This window comes from Pagrus pagrus, assembly GCF_965226575.1.
Source record: "Pagrus pagrus genome assembly, chromosome: 13".
In the NCBI taxonomy this organism is placed as follows: Eukaryota; Metazoa; Chordata; class Actinopteri; order Spariformes; family Sparidae; genus Pagrus; species Pagrus pagrus.
Genome location: NC_140197.1, coordinates 22043353 through 22059180, shown reverse-complemented (window position 1 = coordinate 22059180; position 15828 = coordinate 22043353). Strand labels below are relative to the sequence as shown.

Below are 15828 nucleotides of genomic sequence, written 5' to 3'. Positions count from 1 at the left end.
GTCCTCTGTGGCAGTTGAGGAAGCTTCTTCACCTTAACACGGCTTAAAAAAAAAGCACAGGATGCAAGAGAAACTGTTGATTGTTAAATTATAACTCACCTCCTTTGGCCCTTTTTAATAAAAGCTTTGAACACCTGTTTCAAATCAGGAGGGAAGCTAAGTGGACCAATGAAGCAGGGCGATAATTACACACAAAAATGTTTAATGTTCTAAAACGCAAATAAACCTGTCTCGCAGCGTTTCAAACCGTAATTTATCCACAGTCAGCAAAAGGTCAGGAAGAAAATGGTGTCTCTTCGCTGAAACGTGGACCCCGACACGCTGCGGAGTGGGAGAAATGGCCACCCTCGCTAAAAGCTTACACCTAAAGTGCTGATTGTAGAGATCATCGGGCAGCTTCAAGGCCGTCCAGAGCTACATTATTGATGACACTAATGGGGCAGTGTTTGGAGGGGGGTCTTCACTGGCTGATGTGGCACATTTTAAGTGCATCATCCCCCGCGGTACACAGCCACACCTCCCTTTAACCATGTTGGTTTTTACTGCCGAACATGAAAAAAACGACTGCGGAAATGCTCTGATCATCGCTCAAGTGGGGACAATTAGACAAAAGATCATATTTTATTAAAGAGGACACTCTCCAGCTGATTCCTGATGGCCTTTTACTTTCTTTTTTTAGCTCCCAAAACTACACACATGCACACTCCTCCGGTGCATCTGGTCGCGTTTAGATATGTTTACACACAAGGAGTGGAAAGGGGCTCATGCATGCGAGTTAAAATTAGCGGGGAAGCCTGCGCCGCTGTGGGATAATTGAAATGAATGAGGAGAGCTTTTCCCCGGTTGAGCCTGACTGCAAAGAAAACAAAGGCTTCGAGCTCACAAATTCAAATGATCGTTTAGCTCCGAGGTCTGCTATTTGTCGGGGTCTCGATCGCTCAGTCAGTGTCGCTCTCTTCCCAATGCTCCTGCCTCCGGACGGTAATAAGAGCAAGCGGTGATGACAGATAGATAAAGAAAAGATCTGATTATGTGTTTGTCACTCCAAGAAGGAAACTGACCTCACTGCTCTATTTCTGCTCGCACTTCCCCTTCCAGTCGCCAACACTTTGATCCCTCAATCATGTATTTAAGACTCAGGTTGGACCACCCTCAAAGCTTCTTTCAAGCAAATCGAGCGACCACTCCTGCCTGATCACTCTGTCTGCCTCCTCCCTACCTGTCTCTAAATCATTACCTCCGTCTGCTCTGCCTGCTCGTATAATGTGACAGCCTTCATCTTACGGCTGCGTAGCTGTGCCGCTGTTTACAAGGTGTTTAGAGCTTCAGTCTGTGCCAGTGTTTACTTACAGCGCAAAGCCAGCGCTGGGACATTGCTGAAGGGCTTTTTCACACTGACAATATGCTGTTGCTCAACACAACACCCACTAAGCACTTCTCATGAAAAACACACAAACACACACACACACACACTCAGACATATGCATATGCAGATAAGAGTTGCGCAAGAGTCCCACACATCCATGTGGCTCTATTTACAGTCACACCCAGTCTCGAAGATTTATCTCACTGTAAAGAGCATTTAACCACCGAGGAGGGTTTAAACCAGTGTTCACTTGCTGCATGCTTAATATTTTATTTTTTTGCTGCAGCCTCTGGTGTTAATTTCAGAGTTTACAAAGCTGTGTGGTCATGCATTCTTGTCTCATAATCTCATTGTGCGAAGTGTTTGTCCTGGATGGATGGATGCTAAACTTCCTGCTGCACTCCGCCAGCCCTGTAATGCTGTTTATATGTAGCTGGGAGTAAACTGCTCAGTGTTTTGGACAATGGCTCTCACCCAAGCAAGACACTAGATCCGCCCGGACCCGGTGTTATGGAATCCAGGAATTTGACCCTCCCAGGAGAAATCAGCATTATTATTCTAAAAAGCAATTTTTTCTTTCCTCCCACATAAAACACTGCTCCTGAACGCCTCATCAGCAGTCCCGCCTTTAAGTCTGTGACTTCTTGACATCACACGTCATCACCATGTTACGCATTTGGATAAGTTACGCATATATTCACAATAGAAGTGAAGTTAACTGCAAGCTGAAAAAACGGCAGAGCCGACCGGAGACACGGTGAGCGGTGCTGGCTCAGGCGTGTGCGAGCTGACCAATCAGAGCAGACTGGGTTTTCGGTAGGGGGAGTCTTAAAGAGACAGGAGCTAAAACAGAGGGGTAATACAGAGCTGCAACACAGGACAGTATGAGAAAACTGATGTGTGTCTTGAGCAATCAAGCATGTAAACCTATTCTAGTAGTAACCCAAAACAAAATTATTAACCTGAAAATAATGTAGTATGTATATGTGGGTCGCAGTGATGTCACATAGCTCTTCTTCCTCTTCTCGAATCCATTGCGTCATCCCTGTTTTTCATAAATGCCAAGCAAAATTGTTACCGCAGCCTGAAAATCCACGATAAGTAGCTGGCCACCGACAAGATTTCCCCCCTTGCTACAGTTAATAGCACTAAAGGGGGCGTTATCGTCTCAACACAAGCACGTCGTCAGTTAAAGACGTCACACGTCGTGTGGGAAGCTCCCGCGCTGATATGCAGAGTCAACCGAGGCAAGCCGAGCCAGTGTATATTGGAAAGAGAGGCCATTGTGTCGTTTCTGTCTGAACTGCAGCTCTCGCAAGGTGACCTCTCATGTTAAGCACGCCACAAAAAAAAGTAAAATGGGATTTGGAGAACAGTGAAGCTGCAAGTCGCCCTACTCCACTCCCATCTAATTCAACCACTAAAACACACTCGTACGACACACACACTCACGGACGCCCCTCCTCTCTCACTGTATGCATAATTCAGCAGGCGTCCAATTATATCTGAAAATAATTCTATATAACCATGCAATATTAATAGATTACTTTGTGCCCCTAGGAACTCTCAGTGTACGAACAAGCTAATTTGAGGTCATCACTTCCTCAGTGATGAACTCTCTCCCGAATCCTCCTGATGGAAACGTTCCTGAGAGCAAATCTGAAATGTTTGAAGTAATTGAAAAGCAGCGGGCAATTAGTCAGCACAGCTTTTAGCTCATTATGTTCAACACCGTAGTCTGTAGTCTGCTATCTCCTTCGCTTAGAAAATCAATTTAATGCAATGGAGTTGTTCTTTAAAATGCATTGATTTGTGTAAGTCAATTTGCAGAATGACATTCGTCCCGTCCAAACCAGCGTCATAAAGGATGATCGCATTTTCACATTCTGTTAATTCATGTTTTACACGCCAGAACTAAATGAAAAACGTACACAAATGTTATTCGAGCATTCAGAGAAAGGCCCCTCTGACAGTGTGACTCGTTAAATCTCTCTAAAGCCGTTAAATGCACTCTGAGTGATCGCCTGATCGCTTTCAAATACAGCCTTTTTTATCATCTCTTCATCAGTGTAAGGGTGTCGATGCATCTGCACCTCACTCTGAGATTAAAGCAGTTTACTCAGCGCAGCACAAACACATCGGGATCGATATCGTAATGAGCACGGCAGCTTTTGACTCGCTCCCCAACAAGAGCACCTTTCTTGTCCCGGAGCACAAATCACTAAGAGCCCGGTGGATCAATGTGTCCTCCCTTCTAATGAATGTGCAGTAAACATGATTAATGTCATTAGACTCACTGTTTATCCTCCTGTTTATCTCCTCTTATTTCCTGCTCCCTCCATCTTCTAACCTCCTTCCACTCTTTGCCCCTTCTCCCGTTTCCTCCCTCTCACTTTTCTGTCTCGTCTCCTTCGACCTGTCCTCTCATCTGCAGGTGAGACCTTCTCAGAGAACTACAGTCACACGGAGCAGTGTCAGCCCTGCACCGAGTGCGTCGGGCTCATGCGGATGGAAACGCCCTGCACCGACTCCAACGACGCGGCCTGCATCTGCAACTACAACTATTTCTTCGACATCATATCAGGCCAGTGCACGCCGTGTACGGTGTGCCCGGCAGGTCAGGGTGTGTACGCGCACTGCGAACACAACCACGACACGGTGTGTGAGGAGTGTGTGGATGATACCTTCTCCGACCGGGAGAGCTCCCTCGACCCCTGCCTGCCCTGCACCATCTGCGATGAGGATACTGAGACGCAGCTGGCCGAGTGCACGCCAACCAGCGACTCTGTCTGTCACAGTAAGTCTACCACATGCTCAGGTCGCTATCACACCTTCACATCAGGTAACTCGGCCCAGACCAATAAAAAGGGATGTATTTGTGTTTAGGCTTTGGTCCGTTTCTTTTCAGACCAACTGCAAACACATGACTGACAGGTAAATCATTCGTCGGACAGTTTTGGCATCATCAGCATCAGACAAGCCCGCTCCCTCTCTGTTTATCTCATTTTACATCTTGATGCATCAGGTTACCGAGTGATCGTTTCCTTTACGGTTCCCAGAGTCAGCACGTGGATCAAATAAATGTGGTTTAGCTTTCGAATTCATGCTAAAAATCACAAACATCCCAAAGTCGTGCTACAAACAAACCCGTTTACTTGGTTTGTTTTCGTAGCTGTGTTGTTTGTTCCGGTTGTATCAGACTCTGGTTCATTTCCCCCCGTCGTCCTGTTTGTTTGAGGAATCTGAACACATAATCATACTCAGGTGCAACTACAAGCCGTGCTCTGCAATCTGAGCTTTACATACTGGGATGTGGATGAACAAACTCTGGTCTGGTTTGCTTCCTGCTCCAGCTGCGGACACATCTAACCGATGAGTCGAGTGAACATTCTCACACGGCTTTTTGCGATGTATTTAGGTTCCTTTAAATATTTTTTTACATGTGAAAGGAAGCCCAAACAACGGGAAAACAAGTTTACGAATATATCCAATAAATCGGACAGACTGAGGGTTTGAAAAACGTCAACTTTTCAAGCTGTTCTGCCGTGGTTGTTCTGTCCATATCGGAGTTCAAATGACAGCGTCCACACTAGCTAAAATGAACTGAACCAAAGGCCATTAGACATTGAAATTTTTAAACTTTTATTTCCAGGAATTTCAAAGCTGTGTTGAAGCCATCACATATGCCTCAATCACAGTCAGAGATTGTCGCTGATCTGGTTTTTAAATGGCAGGAGGGTGAAAGTGTTCGCATAAAAAGGTCAAAGACTACTGCAGGGTCAATGAATAGTCTGCTCTCCCACAAAGCAGAAGGCAGCTTGCAAGGAGCAGAGTGGAGGCAGCTTGAAACTAAGGAAGCTGTAAATTTTCTCAGGCCGGATGAGGCATGAAATCGAGCTCATCAGGGGGCTGCAAGGCTCAAGTCTGGGAGGTAAAATGCCTGAGATGGCATTGCTCTTAGCTCCCTTGATAAAAATCTGCTATCTGTCATTAAAGCATTATCAGAACAGCGAGGACTGTGAAGTAAGCTCGCTGCCTTCAGCACTCAATCTTTTACAGATTACAGAAAAAGTTTGTGGTCGCTGTCTGTTTCAGGGAAATGCTCTTTTCCCTCCACTTGGGTTATTTTAATGCAAACTTTGACCAAAGAGGCACTTACGTTGTGGAGTGATTAAATGCTTCTAAGAAAGCACTTAATAGCAGGAGCACTTGCTACAGTAATGCAGGGCCTTTTATCGATCTCCTGTGTGCATTAGAATTTTCAAATGAACAGTTTAATGACGGCTTTTGATCTGAATGTTGGGATTTAGCTTCGAGCGGTAATATTTCTCTTTGTAAGGCTGACATGGGATTTTACTGCCTCAGACGCTGGCAGGTATTTGGATTTACCAAGTTAAAGTACTCAAAAACACCTTGTTGATGCAGTAGCACCGCATGGAGTAATAAACTGTTGTAGCAATGACAGGCAGTGGAGAAATGGACAGGGGAAAGATAAGAGCAGAAAAGGTAGATGAGGTCAAAGAAGGGCTAATAACATAGACGACTTATGACCTTTCCTTCCACGAGCACCAAAACGCATCCAATCTACTACATTTTGATTTTTTTCATCAATCAATCATTTCCACTGACCACAAAGAAGACCGTTCAACAGTGACCTCTGCTTGGCTCTGCTAAATTGTGTGCCACCAGGTCAGATTTTGCAAGAAATCTGTTGATTTATTTACAACAGGAAGATGGCACGAAAAAGGAAGAGGGCGATATTCTTCTAATGAGCGTTGTGGGTCTAATGTCAGTCTGTTGGTCGGTCGCTCTACCCTGAGATATCTGAACAATTATTGGATGAACGGCCATGAAATTTTGTTCAGATGTTCATGGTCCCCGGATGATGAATCCCTCTGACACTGGTGATCCCATGATTCCCCTGATGCCACTGTGAGTTTGACATTTGTGGTGTGGAGTTAAATTTGGTCCACACATTCAGGATGACTACTAATAATTAAGGTGATCCTAACGTTTAATCTAGCACCAGTCTGACTTGCCGGATGTAGACTGTTGTTATAAAGCTAGCTATTGGCGCCAGGATTTCAGTCTGCCCCTTCCGCTAGCTGTGTTTTGGCGTTTAATCCCCATTTCTACCAAAAATGGCAAGTTACCCTAAGCCTTAGCATTAGCAAGTTACCCCAATATTAGCATTTAGCTCATACGACTGCTGTGGCTACTTTTCTGCCACACAGCTGCTGACGTAGCAGAAGACCCTTTGTTTCCAGTTTAACACCACTGAGAGGAGCAGAAAGATGATTATATTTGTTGTCTTCCGTCCTTCTTCCCCTCTGGAGTACCAACAAATGTCCACAGCTGTGCCAGCTGAAGCTAAGATCAAAGTTAAGCCAAATGGATTTTTGTCTGTAATGCAAAATAGATCTCACCCGCTGTGAGGCTGTAATATGACCGAACTGACAGCCGTCAAAACAAACTGCACCCCATGACCCTGACACACCCGCATCTACTGTACTCTCCACATATCTGATGTACAGTAGGCCACAATGAAGCCTTTTGCCGCCCCTTCAGTGCCCACCCATGCAGCCGTTCTCACCTTTGACCCGCCTTGTCCTGAGTAATAGTTTCATAACAGCGGCGACGGTAGCGAGTGGAGATGGCACGATAAGTGACCTTGTGAGACGTCTGTTTGAAAGGAGAGCCCTGTCACATAGCACCACTGGGCCTGTGGGTAATAGTCACATGTGGCGGTGATGATGTTTCCAGGCCCTCCGTGGTGGTCTATGATGACTCTGCATACAGATATGTTTTCTGCAGCAAACAGGAAGCTGGCTCACTGGGACTCTCATCCTGTCTGTGAGGAGAAATATTTTTTTTAATTCCTACCCTGCTGTCGCTCTCTCCGTCTGCACGTGGTAGAAAGAAAAAAAAAGATATGATCGGGGGTATTTTCAAGCCCCTAAGTCCCCGGCTCATATCCAGCTGTCACCAAGTGTCAATTACACGATACAATGACAGGGACAGAAAGAGAGAGAGAGGGAGAAATAGAGATGAAAACAGACAGAGAGAGCTGCAGCATATGTGCTGTGCTGGTATTCTATGCTGAGTGGTCGATATGAGTCCTGGGATTTCTTCTGCTCGTGCTCAGGTTTCGCTGAATGACCTCTATGAGCACCCACACTCGACTGCAGGAAACACACACACACACACACACACACACACACACACACACACACACACACACACACACAAACACACACACACACACACACACACACACACACACACACACACACACACAGACACTCTCCAGCTTCAGACACACAAACACCCTCTCATCCAAAATCGATACCGCTGATAGCAGGCTAACGCGGCACGTGCACGCTCTTCCTCCCTCCGCTTTAACTTCTATGTTTTTCATTAAACTCTGGACGCCGCACATGTGTGAAGCTCTTTGATCTAAGAATTGGAAACGAGTCCTGCGTCTTTTATCGAAGGTCTCTGTCCGGCGCTGCTCAGTCTCCAGTCGAGAAGATTTGCATTAAACGTGAAGTGCCGAGTGGAGTGTTTGTCCTCGAGAAAAAGGGAGGGAAAGATTAAGACAACAGATAAAAGCAGACTTCTTTTCTTTTTTATTACCCCGCTCATCGCTCTCCCTCACTCCCCTCCTTCTGCTCTATCTCTTCCCACAGTGGCCCTCGAGTGGCGGGGCTCGCCGAGTGGTGGAAGGTGGCCAGCGTGCATTCAGCGCCTTCACCACTGCAGTATAATTACTCCTGCTAATCAGAGCACTTTACAGCAGCGTCTCTGTTCATCTGCGCCCCCTCCTCACTCTCCGCTAACACTCTGCCTCTCTGTCTGCCCTCCCCTCCGCTCTTCCTATTAACCCTCCCGAAACTGAAGACAGAGCGCTCACTTGAATAATTCGCGGTACGTGTGTGTGTTTGATGGATGTGTGCGCGCCAGGCGACAAACACAGATTGAGATAGAGGCCGGGCTGAGACAGAGGGAGAGTGTTCGGCGGCTGATAAAGAGGTCATTGTGCATGTGCTGCGCCTGATAGTTGCTCATCTCCACCCTGAACCGGCAGCAGCCAAGACGCCAACCTCCGCACAGGACCCTGGGGTTAACTTCACCATAAAGACCTCAATGGCTCATAAAAATTAAATCTTTTTTTTTTTCTTCCCCCTCTCGTCCACACCCCGCTAATAAACACATCTCCCTGCACACACAGCCCCACGCTCATAAAATCCCGGGCTACTTTTATTTGTTTCATGAATGTTTTAAACCCACAAAAGCCAAAATGCTGCTGCCTTTAAGCTCCCATTCTGTTCCAGCAGAGGTATGCAGCCTCTGGAGCACCAGGTTTCTCCTTTGGTCTACAGCCAGGCGTGTTCCAGAGAAAAAGAGAGAAAGGGTGGGAGTTACAATAAAGATGTAGTATACTGTACTTAAGCTGGAGCCGCTCCGTGTGTTGAGTCACTGTAATGTGAAGCAGACTCCCGGGGGAGCTGTCATTTCAGCTAGGAATGAGAAAGACAATTTGCAGCGAGTCCTGAGGTGCGACTGATGCATGGAGAGAACGCTGATTGCATCAGAGAAGGGCTCTTACAGTAGTAGAGCAGGATGACCGAAAGGAAATGCTGTAAAGACTGCAGCTTCTTTGACAGACCGTATATAAGAGCCAGCTCGTCGGCACACTTTCACTCACTTTCACACCTTCCATTCACAATTTATTCCATTTGCGAGCTCGTGTTGCATTGCTAATACCATTAGCCGGCCCTGCATTAGCCGGATGATGTATGGCGGAGCCGAGGAAACCTGACTACATCCAGGGAAAGGTCAAGAAATGCTTGTAACACACACACACCCGAACGCTCCCTCCTTTTAGACAGATCCGAATCAATAGCGCGGCTTTAAATAGGCCTCTGCATTATTTCTGTGTTTCTAAGTATGGCACGCACATGTGCTGTGTTTTTCTGCCCGTGAAAGATATTTTCTTCCATTTCAGTAAACCAATCCCACCCCCCGCGGGAGGCAGGAATGCCCCGTCATCACCATGCAGACAGACAAACCAATGTGGACTCGTAACGACCAGCAGAAGTTTTTCTAATATGTCCACATAGGTTGCCCATCAAGGTCCCGACGGACTATTAGAGCGAGTAACCCTGCGTAAATTATGCAACAGATCAATGAGGAGAAACTTGACTATCTGCCATGTCAAGGAAAGAGAATATATGTGTGGACAGCCTTTCGCTGTGATGGTCCACTGGATGTCTGTTTTTTATTCTGGACTTCATCACTGGTCGGACCAATCAGTTAATCAGTGTTCCCTCACAAAATTTTTGATTAGATTTTTGGGGAACTATATACTTTCTTGTCCCTGTTACTCCGAATAATCCACAGAGAGCACTGATTCATACGGACTGTTTCTCTGGTTTGAAGCGCCGATGGAAACTGTGATGGACGGCCAGTTCTGTGGATTATCCACAGTCACAAGGACATTGTTTCTGGAAAGACTCACTGCTGTTGAATTTTTAAAATGTCATTTTTCAACGCTGTGAGCAGCACAAATGAACCTTCATTCTCCTCCAGTGAATTGGGGTAGAGGCACAAATTTAAGAGGTGGACGTCTCAAACCCTGGACAGTAATAAAGTCAGAGGAGTGAGAGTGCAGGTAAATGAGAAAATGTACAGTAAAGTTTGGATACAGTAAGTGAAGGATAACGCCCAACAGTGCAGTCACTGTGTTGGGTTTAACCATCAAAAACAGAACAATGGTAAACTAGGACGACCCCTGAGGTATTCTGGATGGAGCGTCCCAGTCTTTGGCCTTGAATGAAGCCTCGGGGGTCTCCGCAGGGTTAATCCTGTGAGCGCCAGTACGAAGCTAATGAGGAGCAGCCTGAGGTTCTGCTGGGATTTACAGGCTCAGATCTGAACCAGGCTGCTGAGCTCAGAGGAGTTTTTGGTTTTTTGGCTGGACAGGCCCTCTCCTCGGCCTTCTGTACCGTTACCCTGAGGGAGGGAATTATGTGCAGGGAACTCTCTGAGCTTTTCCACCATCTGACAATCACTGCAGTACAGTCCCTTTTTCCAAACAGAAGCATAATGTGACGGGGCTGTAGGAGAGATTTGATGGATGAACTGTGTTGTCAGGACAAGCTATGCCCGTCATAGTGGGCATGTTGCTGCCGCAATATGGAGAATTACACTGAATCATTAATGGGGCTCACAAAAGAAAGAGGAAACAGGACAATTTATGAAAATGACTCTTCTCTCAAGGCTTGGCTATGATAGAAACCAGACCCACCCAGTAGCACAGAGCCTTCCTGCCTCTCTGGCCTCAGCAAAGGCTACGCTCAAAGTGATGACCTCCCCAAAGCCCCGGACTTTGTTCTACATACATCCATATGGCCTTAATGTCATGCAATGAGAAGAGATCACATAGATGGGAACGTGGTGAAAAGAGACCTGGTGTGCAAGAGCCAGGCCTGGTGTGGGGTGGGCTGGTGGGTGACAGATATTTGCCCCCCTCACTGAAGAACATTTCTTTTCATTCTGCACACAGCAACTCAGCCAGAACCCATCTGTCTATCAGAAACAGCTGCCACATGTGTGCAGTGTATCAGACATCTGGTTGGGGACCTGGTGACTACATCCCAGAAAACAAGCTCTCAGAGATTAGATATGGAAGTGTCTAGGATTTTCCATCAGCCATGCTAGCGTCATGTATCTGTGGATGTGGATTTGTTCGAGACTGAAGGTCACGACGCCCAGAAGATAAATCTCAAGAACTTGAGCGATCCGCTAACCTTTCCCCTAGCCAGTGCATGAGAATGATATTTGGGGTTTTGTGTGAAATTGCTCAACTATTGGATGAACTTCCATAAAACAGGGTTGGGCGACATATTGATGTTATTATCTATGACACTTCATATCATCTATCCATTTTCGATATTGTTATATTGTGATCTAGTACAGCCTCAAAGAGCTGCTAGTACGGCTGCAGACTAGTTGTTTTGTTTGTGTCTCAATCGTATCTAGTTGTGTTTCTTTTCTCACAGATCCTCCTCATTTTTTCTCCCATACAGATCCTCTCCTCCCAACATATTTTGCTCCCACTATTATGACTCTACCCTCCTTCACCAATTACCTCCTCCCTGAGGGCTCAGAGAGCCCGTTGCCAGGAGAGACAACCACTTCCAGCGCTGGCTCTCCTCGATTCCTCGGACACGGCTTCAACGAAAACCTCATTCCCATCTACTGCTCCATCCTGGCCGCCGTGGTGGTGGGCCTGGCGGCCTACATTATTTTTAAAAGGTCAGTTACTAGAAAAGGACGAGTTGGAAAGTTGCTTCTCGGTTGAAGACATTATCACAATTGGGTTTTGCACCTCAGCCACCATTATGTAGGACAAAGAGGGTGAACAGTGATGGAGATGATGGTCTAGTGGGTGGTGTTGGATAAAGTGACAGATGTGGCCCCGGGCTAAAACATGACAGTGAGGTCGCTTGTAAAATATTCAGGCCTGCCATGGTTAAAAGAGGTTTTGACCCAGTTCTAGAGAATCACTCAGTACCACAATGAGTTTTTATATAAAAAAAATAAATAAAGGTCACAACACATAATGCCTTACAGAGGTTACACACACACACAAACACATTAGCGGCGACACGCAACCACACATGCAAGCCCTCATACTAGACACAGGAACAACACATCTGAAGCAAGTAAACAAGCTCATTAGAGGCATTGATTGTTTGAAAAGTGCCGACCAGGGGAAATTCAAGTGCCAGATTTATCAGCAGAGTCACGCACACATCTGCGAAGCGCTCCTCGTGTACTTATCGTCAACCATGAACAGACTCCTTCAACACCCAGTATTTCATATGTAAACACTTCAAAGTGTTAACTGCTCTGTAGCACTCAATGCACCATGAATATTTAAGTCATTCATTAGCCAGTTCTTTTATCTTCATGCTTTCTGAATGTTTTATGAGGATCTTTTTCAAGTTTTTATTCTATGCATTGGCAAATATGTAGCACATAATAATAACAGTTTGCCATGATTTCAAATACTATTGTAGCCAGCCAGCTAATTAAGCTAACGTTAGCTCCAGGAGTTGTTTGAAAACACTGTCGCAGCTCAGACTTTATAGTTTCTCAATCGTTTCTCAGGCTACAAGCTAATCATGGAAATCACGGAAAAACATTGTATTGCAGAGCGAGTCAGTCCTAGTATTTGAAAGTATCTTCACACTGCCATTTTGTAAGCTGCTTGGCTGACGTATGTGTTTTCAAACAGCATGTATTCACGTTTAACATCAAGAGAAAATGCTTTTTAGGATGACGACTAACTGATGTGTTTGTCAAACGCAGCGCTAGGCCTATCTCTGAAACCTAATGCTGTGAAGAAGGACTGCGCCGCTAACGTTAATCTAAACTCTATTACACACAGTAGGGAAATACCTCAGTGTGTAGATGCTAGCCGTGAACTAGCCTTAGTTAGCGGCTCTCTTGGAGGCACCTCGTTACTGTGGCTATTAAGCTAGTTAGCTGGACATGCTAACAATTGCATCTCAAAACTCGAAGGGTTGGTCCCACATATTAGGAATTTGACTCTATTCCTCATGTTTTGGGGTTTTGGAAAGGATAAAAGATGTGATTTTGTTTTAGAAATGGTTTACCCACTGAGATTTTTGTGACCGCTACCCTTCCTCTGAATATCTGACCTCCATTTTATCACTTATGGGTTATTGCTTTATAGCTCATAACTGCTGTGAAATCCAAACATCTATAAATCAGGCCGGATCACGTAACTGTATTATATCGAGCGGATCGTTATCTTCCTTTAACATGCCCCTTCTCCACAGGTGGAATAGCTGCAAACAGAACAAGCAGGCAGCTAATAACCGTGCAGCTACAAACAACCAGATGGTGACGCCGGAGGGAGAGAAGCTGCACAGCGACAGCGGCATCTCGGTGGACAGTCAGAGTCTGCAGGAGCAGCAGCAGCAGCAGCAACAGCAGCAGCAGCAGGCCCAGGCTGAAGTCCAGGCTCAGCCCTCACACTCACAGGAACAGATAGGTAAGCCTAAACTCACCCTTATTAAACAGAAGTATGCAAATATATATATTATATCTTATTGTGATAAACGAAGGACAAAAAATGAGAAACTATGACTCAGGAAGAAACATATAATTACATTAAACGATTACCAACAGAGTAACAAATTATCAGCTTCGTCATATGGGCGAGTCCTAGCATCAGTTAGCCAAACCATATAACGCGTTAATGGGGAATTCTAGTATTTATTTAAACTAGACCTCATGTTTACAGGTTTTTGGTGTGTTCATACTTACGAAAGGTTTCGGAGATGGTCCAGAAGCAACAGGGCAGGTCTGAAATCTTGCAAGAGATGAGTTCTTGTAGGAATACAATGGTGCAAATGTGAGTCACAGTTGGACAGAAGAGCTCGGAGTTTAACCAGAGAAACTGCTAGCAAGTGTTTATTTCCAAAGTCGTGGCTGTATATTTAACTGATTTGGACGATCTAGATGAGGCGACAACTATAACAACTCACGTCATGAGGTTTGAGAGCCAGACCGCTCCTTGAGTGGGACTTGTTTCTGGTTACGAAAAGGATTTTATCATTTAACAAATGGTATTTTCGTAGCAATTGGTTCTCACAGTTGCCCCACAGGATTACGTTGCAGCCAGTGAACTACAGGACAGACTCCAAAACTTCTATAAAGCATGAATTAACACAACAAACCAGTAAATATAGGCACCAGGTTTAAGAATACCTAAACTCAGATTAACCTATTTGCGTCTAACATCTGTCGAATATGAATATTTGATATGTCTTAACCCACAACTTTATGAGCATCTCAGAAATTCTGAGCCACTCATCCAAGTCACAATATGTTCCCGCTTCACACCCTGGCGTTCTAGCTGCCAGAGACAGTCACTGTCGATTACATCAAGATACTCTGCTCGAACATGTGCCGTGGTTTTTTCCAGCGCTGTGCGAACCTTTTTATCTCAGAGCACTGACAGAAACATTTTTTGAGGTTGAGATCAAAAACAATATATCACCTCGGAGCAGGACAAACACCTTGCTGCCAAGAACAGATAGGTGAGGCCAAATCTTATATGCACTGATGATGTATTAGACTCCAGGAATGTAGAAAACATTGATCGTGAGGCCCTGCAGCAGCAGCAGGATTGTGAGGCATGTTGATATATAGATTTGATTCAGCTGGAGTGCTTTTATGTATTAGTTTGGCTGTGTGCCTCCTAATCACAAATGTTTAGGTACAGCATCAGAATGGGGATAAATTATTCAGTGCTGACAGACATATGACACAGTTTCTTATTTTACAGCAGATGTAAGAATTGTGATGTATAAGCAAAGTATGTAACTGCATCTGATTGATCTATATTTGCCTTTACTACTCTTACTACTATCTATATTTGTCTCTGTTTGACTCGTGAGGTATTTTGAATGTGCTGTAAGTCTGTTGGAAAGACTTAGACATGTGGACTTGCAAGCCAGGCGAAATCTAAAAGGTTTTTGTGAGATTAACTCGGTAGATCATGTCTGGCTTGGAGAGATAACAACAACATTATGCACTTTACTGATCTATTATAAAGCAATTTACCATGAGCTTAATTTACTCCTTTCAGTCTGGTGCTCTGAGGGAGCGTAGAGTTGACGACTGTACAGCATGTACAGTAGTTTGCACATTTTCCCCTCCTCTTGTAATTAATAATACATTTTGTATTTAAAGCATGAGTTGTGTTTTGAAAATGAACCCTAGGACCCAGACTGAAGGAATACGTCTTTCAAAATAGGTGAGAAATATTTAGTTGGGTTTTTTAAAAAGGGCTGAATAGCTTCTTGAAATAATGGGCACTGTGGTTTTTAGCAAATGTAACTCAAACCAGAGGAAACAGTGCATTTCTTGGGGACTCTTTTTAGCTGCGGATTAATACAAATTTGATGCTTTATTAAGTATTTATGACCCCAGAATGCGTGAGTGGGATTGACTCATTTTTTAGACAACTGACGAGGTCTATAGCACAGAGGAATACGCTATAACAGGGTTTACTACAAAGAGAATACCTGTTAGTTTGATCAATGTGTTGTTTTGGTATTTTAATACTGTTTGTCGACTATATTTCACGACCGACTCTCAAAAATGTACCGACGTGATCTGAGGATTCAACTCACTGCTCAACACTGGGTACCGACCTCGTTGCGCAGCGAGGAATCTGCACAAAGTGGCTGCAAAAATAGGATAACCTTTAAACAGCTTGGAAAATAGAGGGAAGTGCTGCAGGAATGAGATGTGACCTCTGTGCAGCAGTCTACCTTCCCTTTATACTCAAACAGCACTTACATTAAAGAGATGAAACCAGCATTCTCACTCGATCTATACTCATAAAGCCGAGAAGC

At 44.9% G+C, this 15828-nt stretch overlaps 1 protein-coding gene across 1 annotated transcript in view; it reads left to right on the top strand.

The window, feature by feature from the left end:
- The window catches only part of ngfra (nerve growth factor receptor a (TNFR superfamily, member 16)), a 30350-nt gene that overhangs the window by 7015 nt on the left and 7507 nt on the right, over window positions 1-15828 (top strand). The window contains exons 3-5 of the mRNA XM_084371805.1: window positions 3801-4163; window positions 11458-11686; window positions 13240-13454. Of these exons, the coding sequence (XP_084227931.1) occupies window positions 3801-4163; window positions 11458-11686; window positions 13240-13454 (807 nt within the window). The remainder of the gene's footprint in view (window positions 1-3800; window positions 4164-11457; window positions 11687-13239; window positions 13455-15828) is intronic.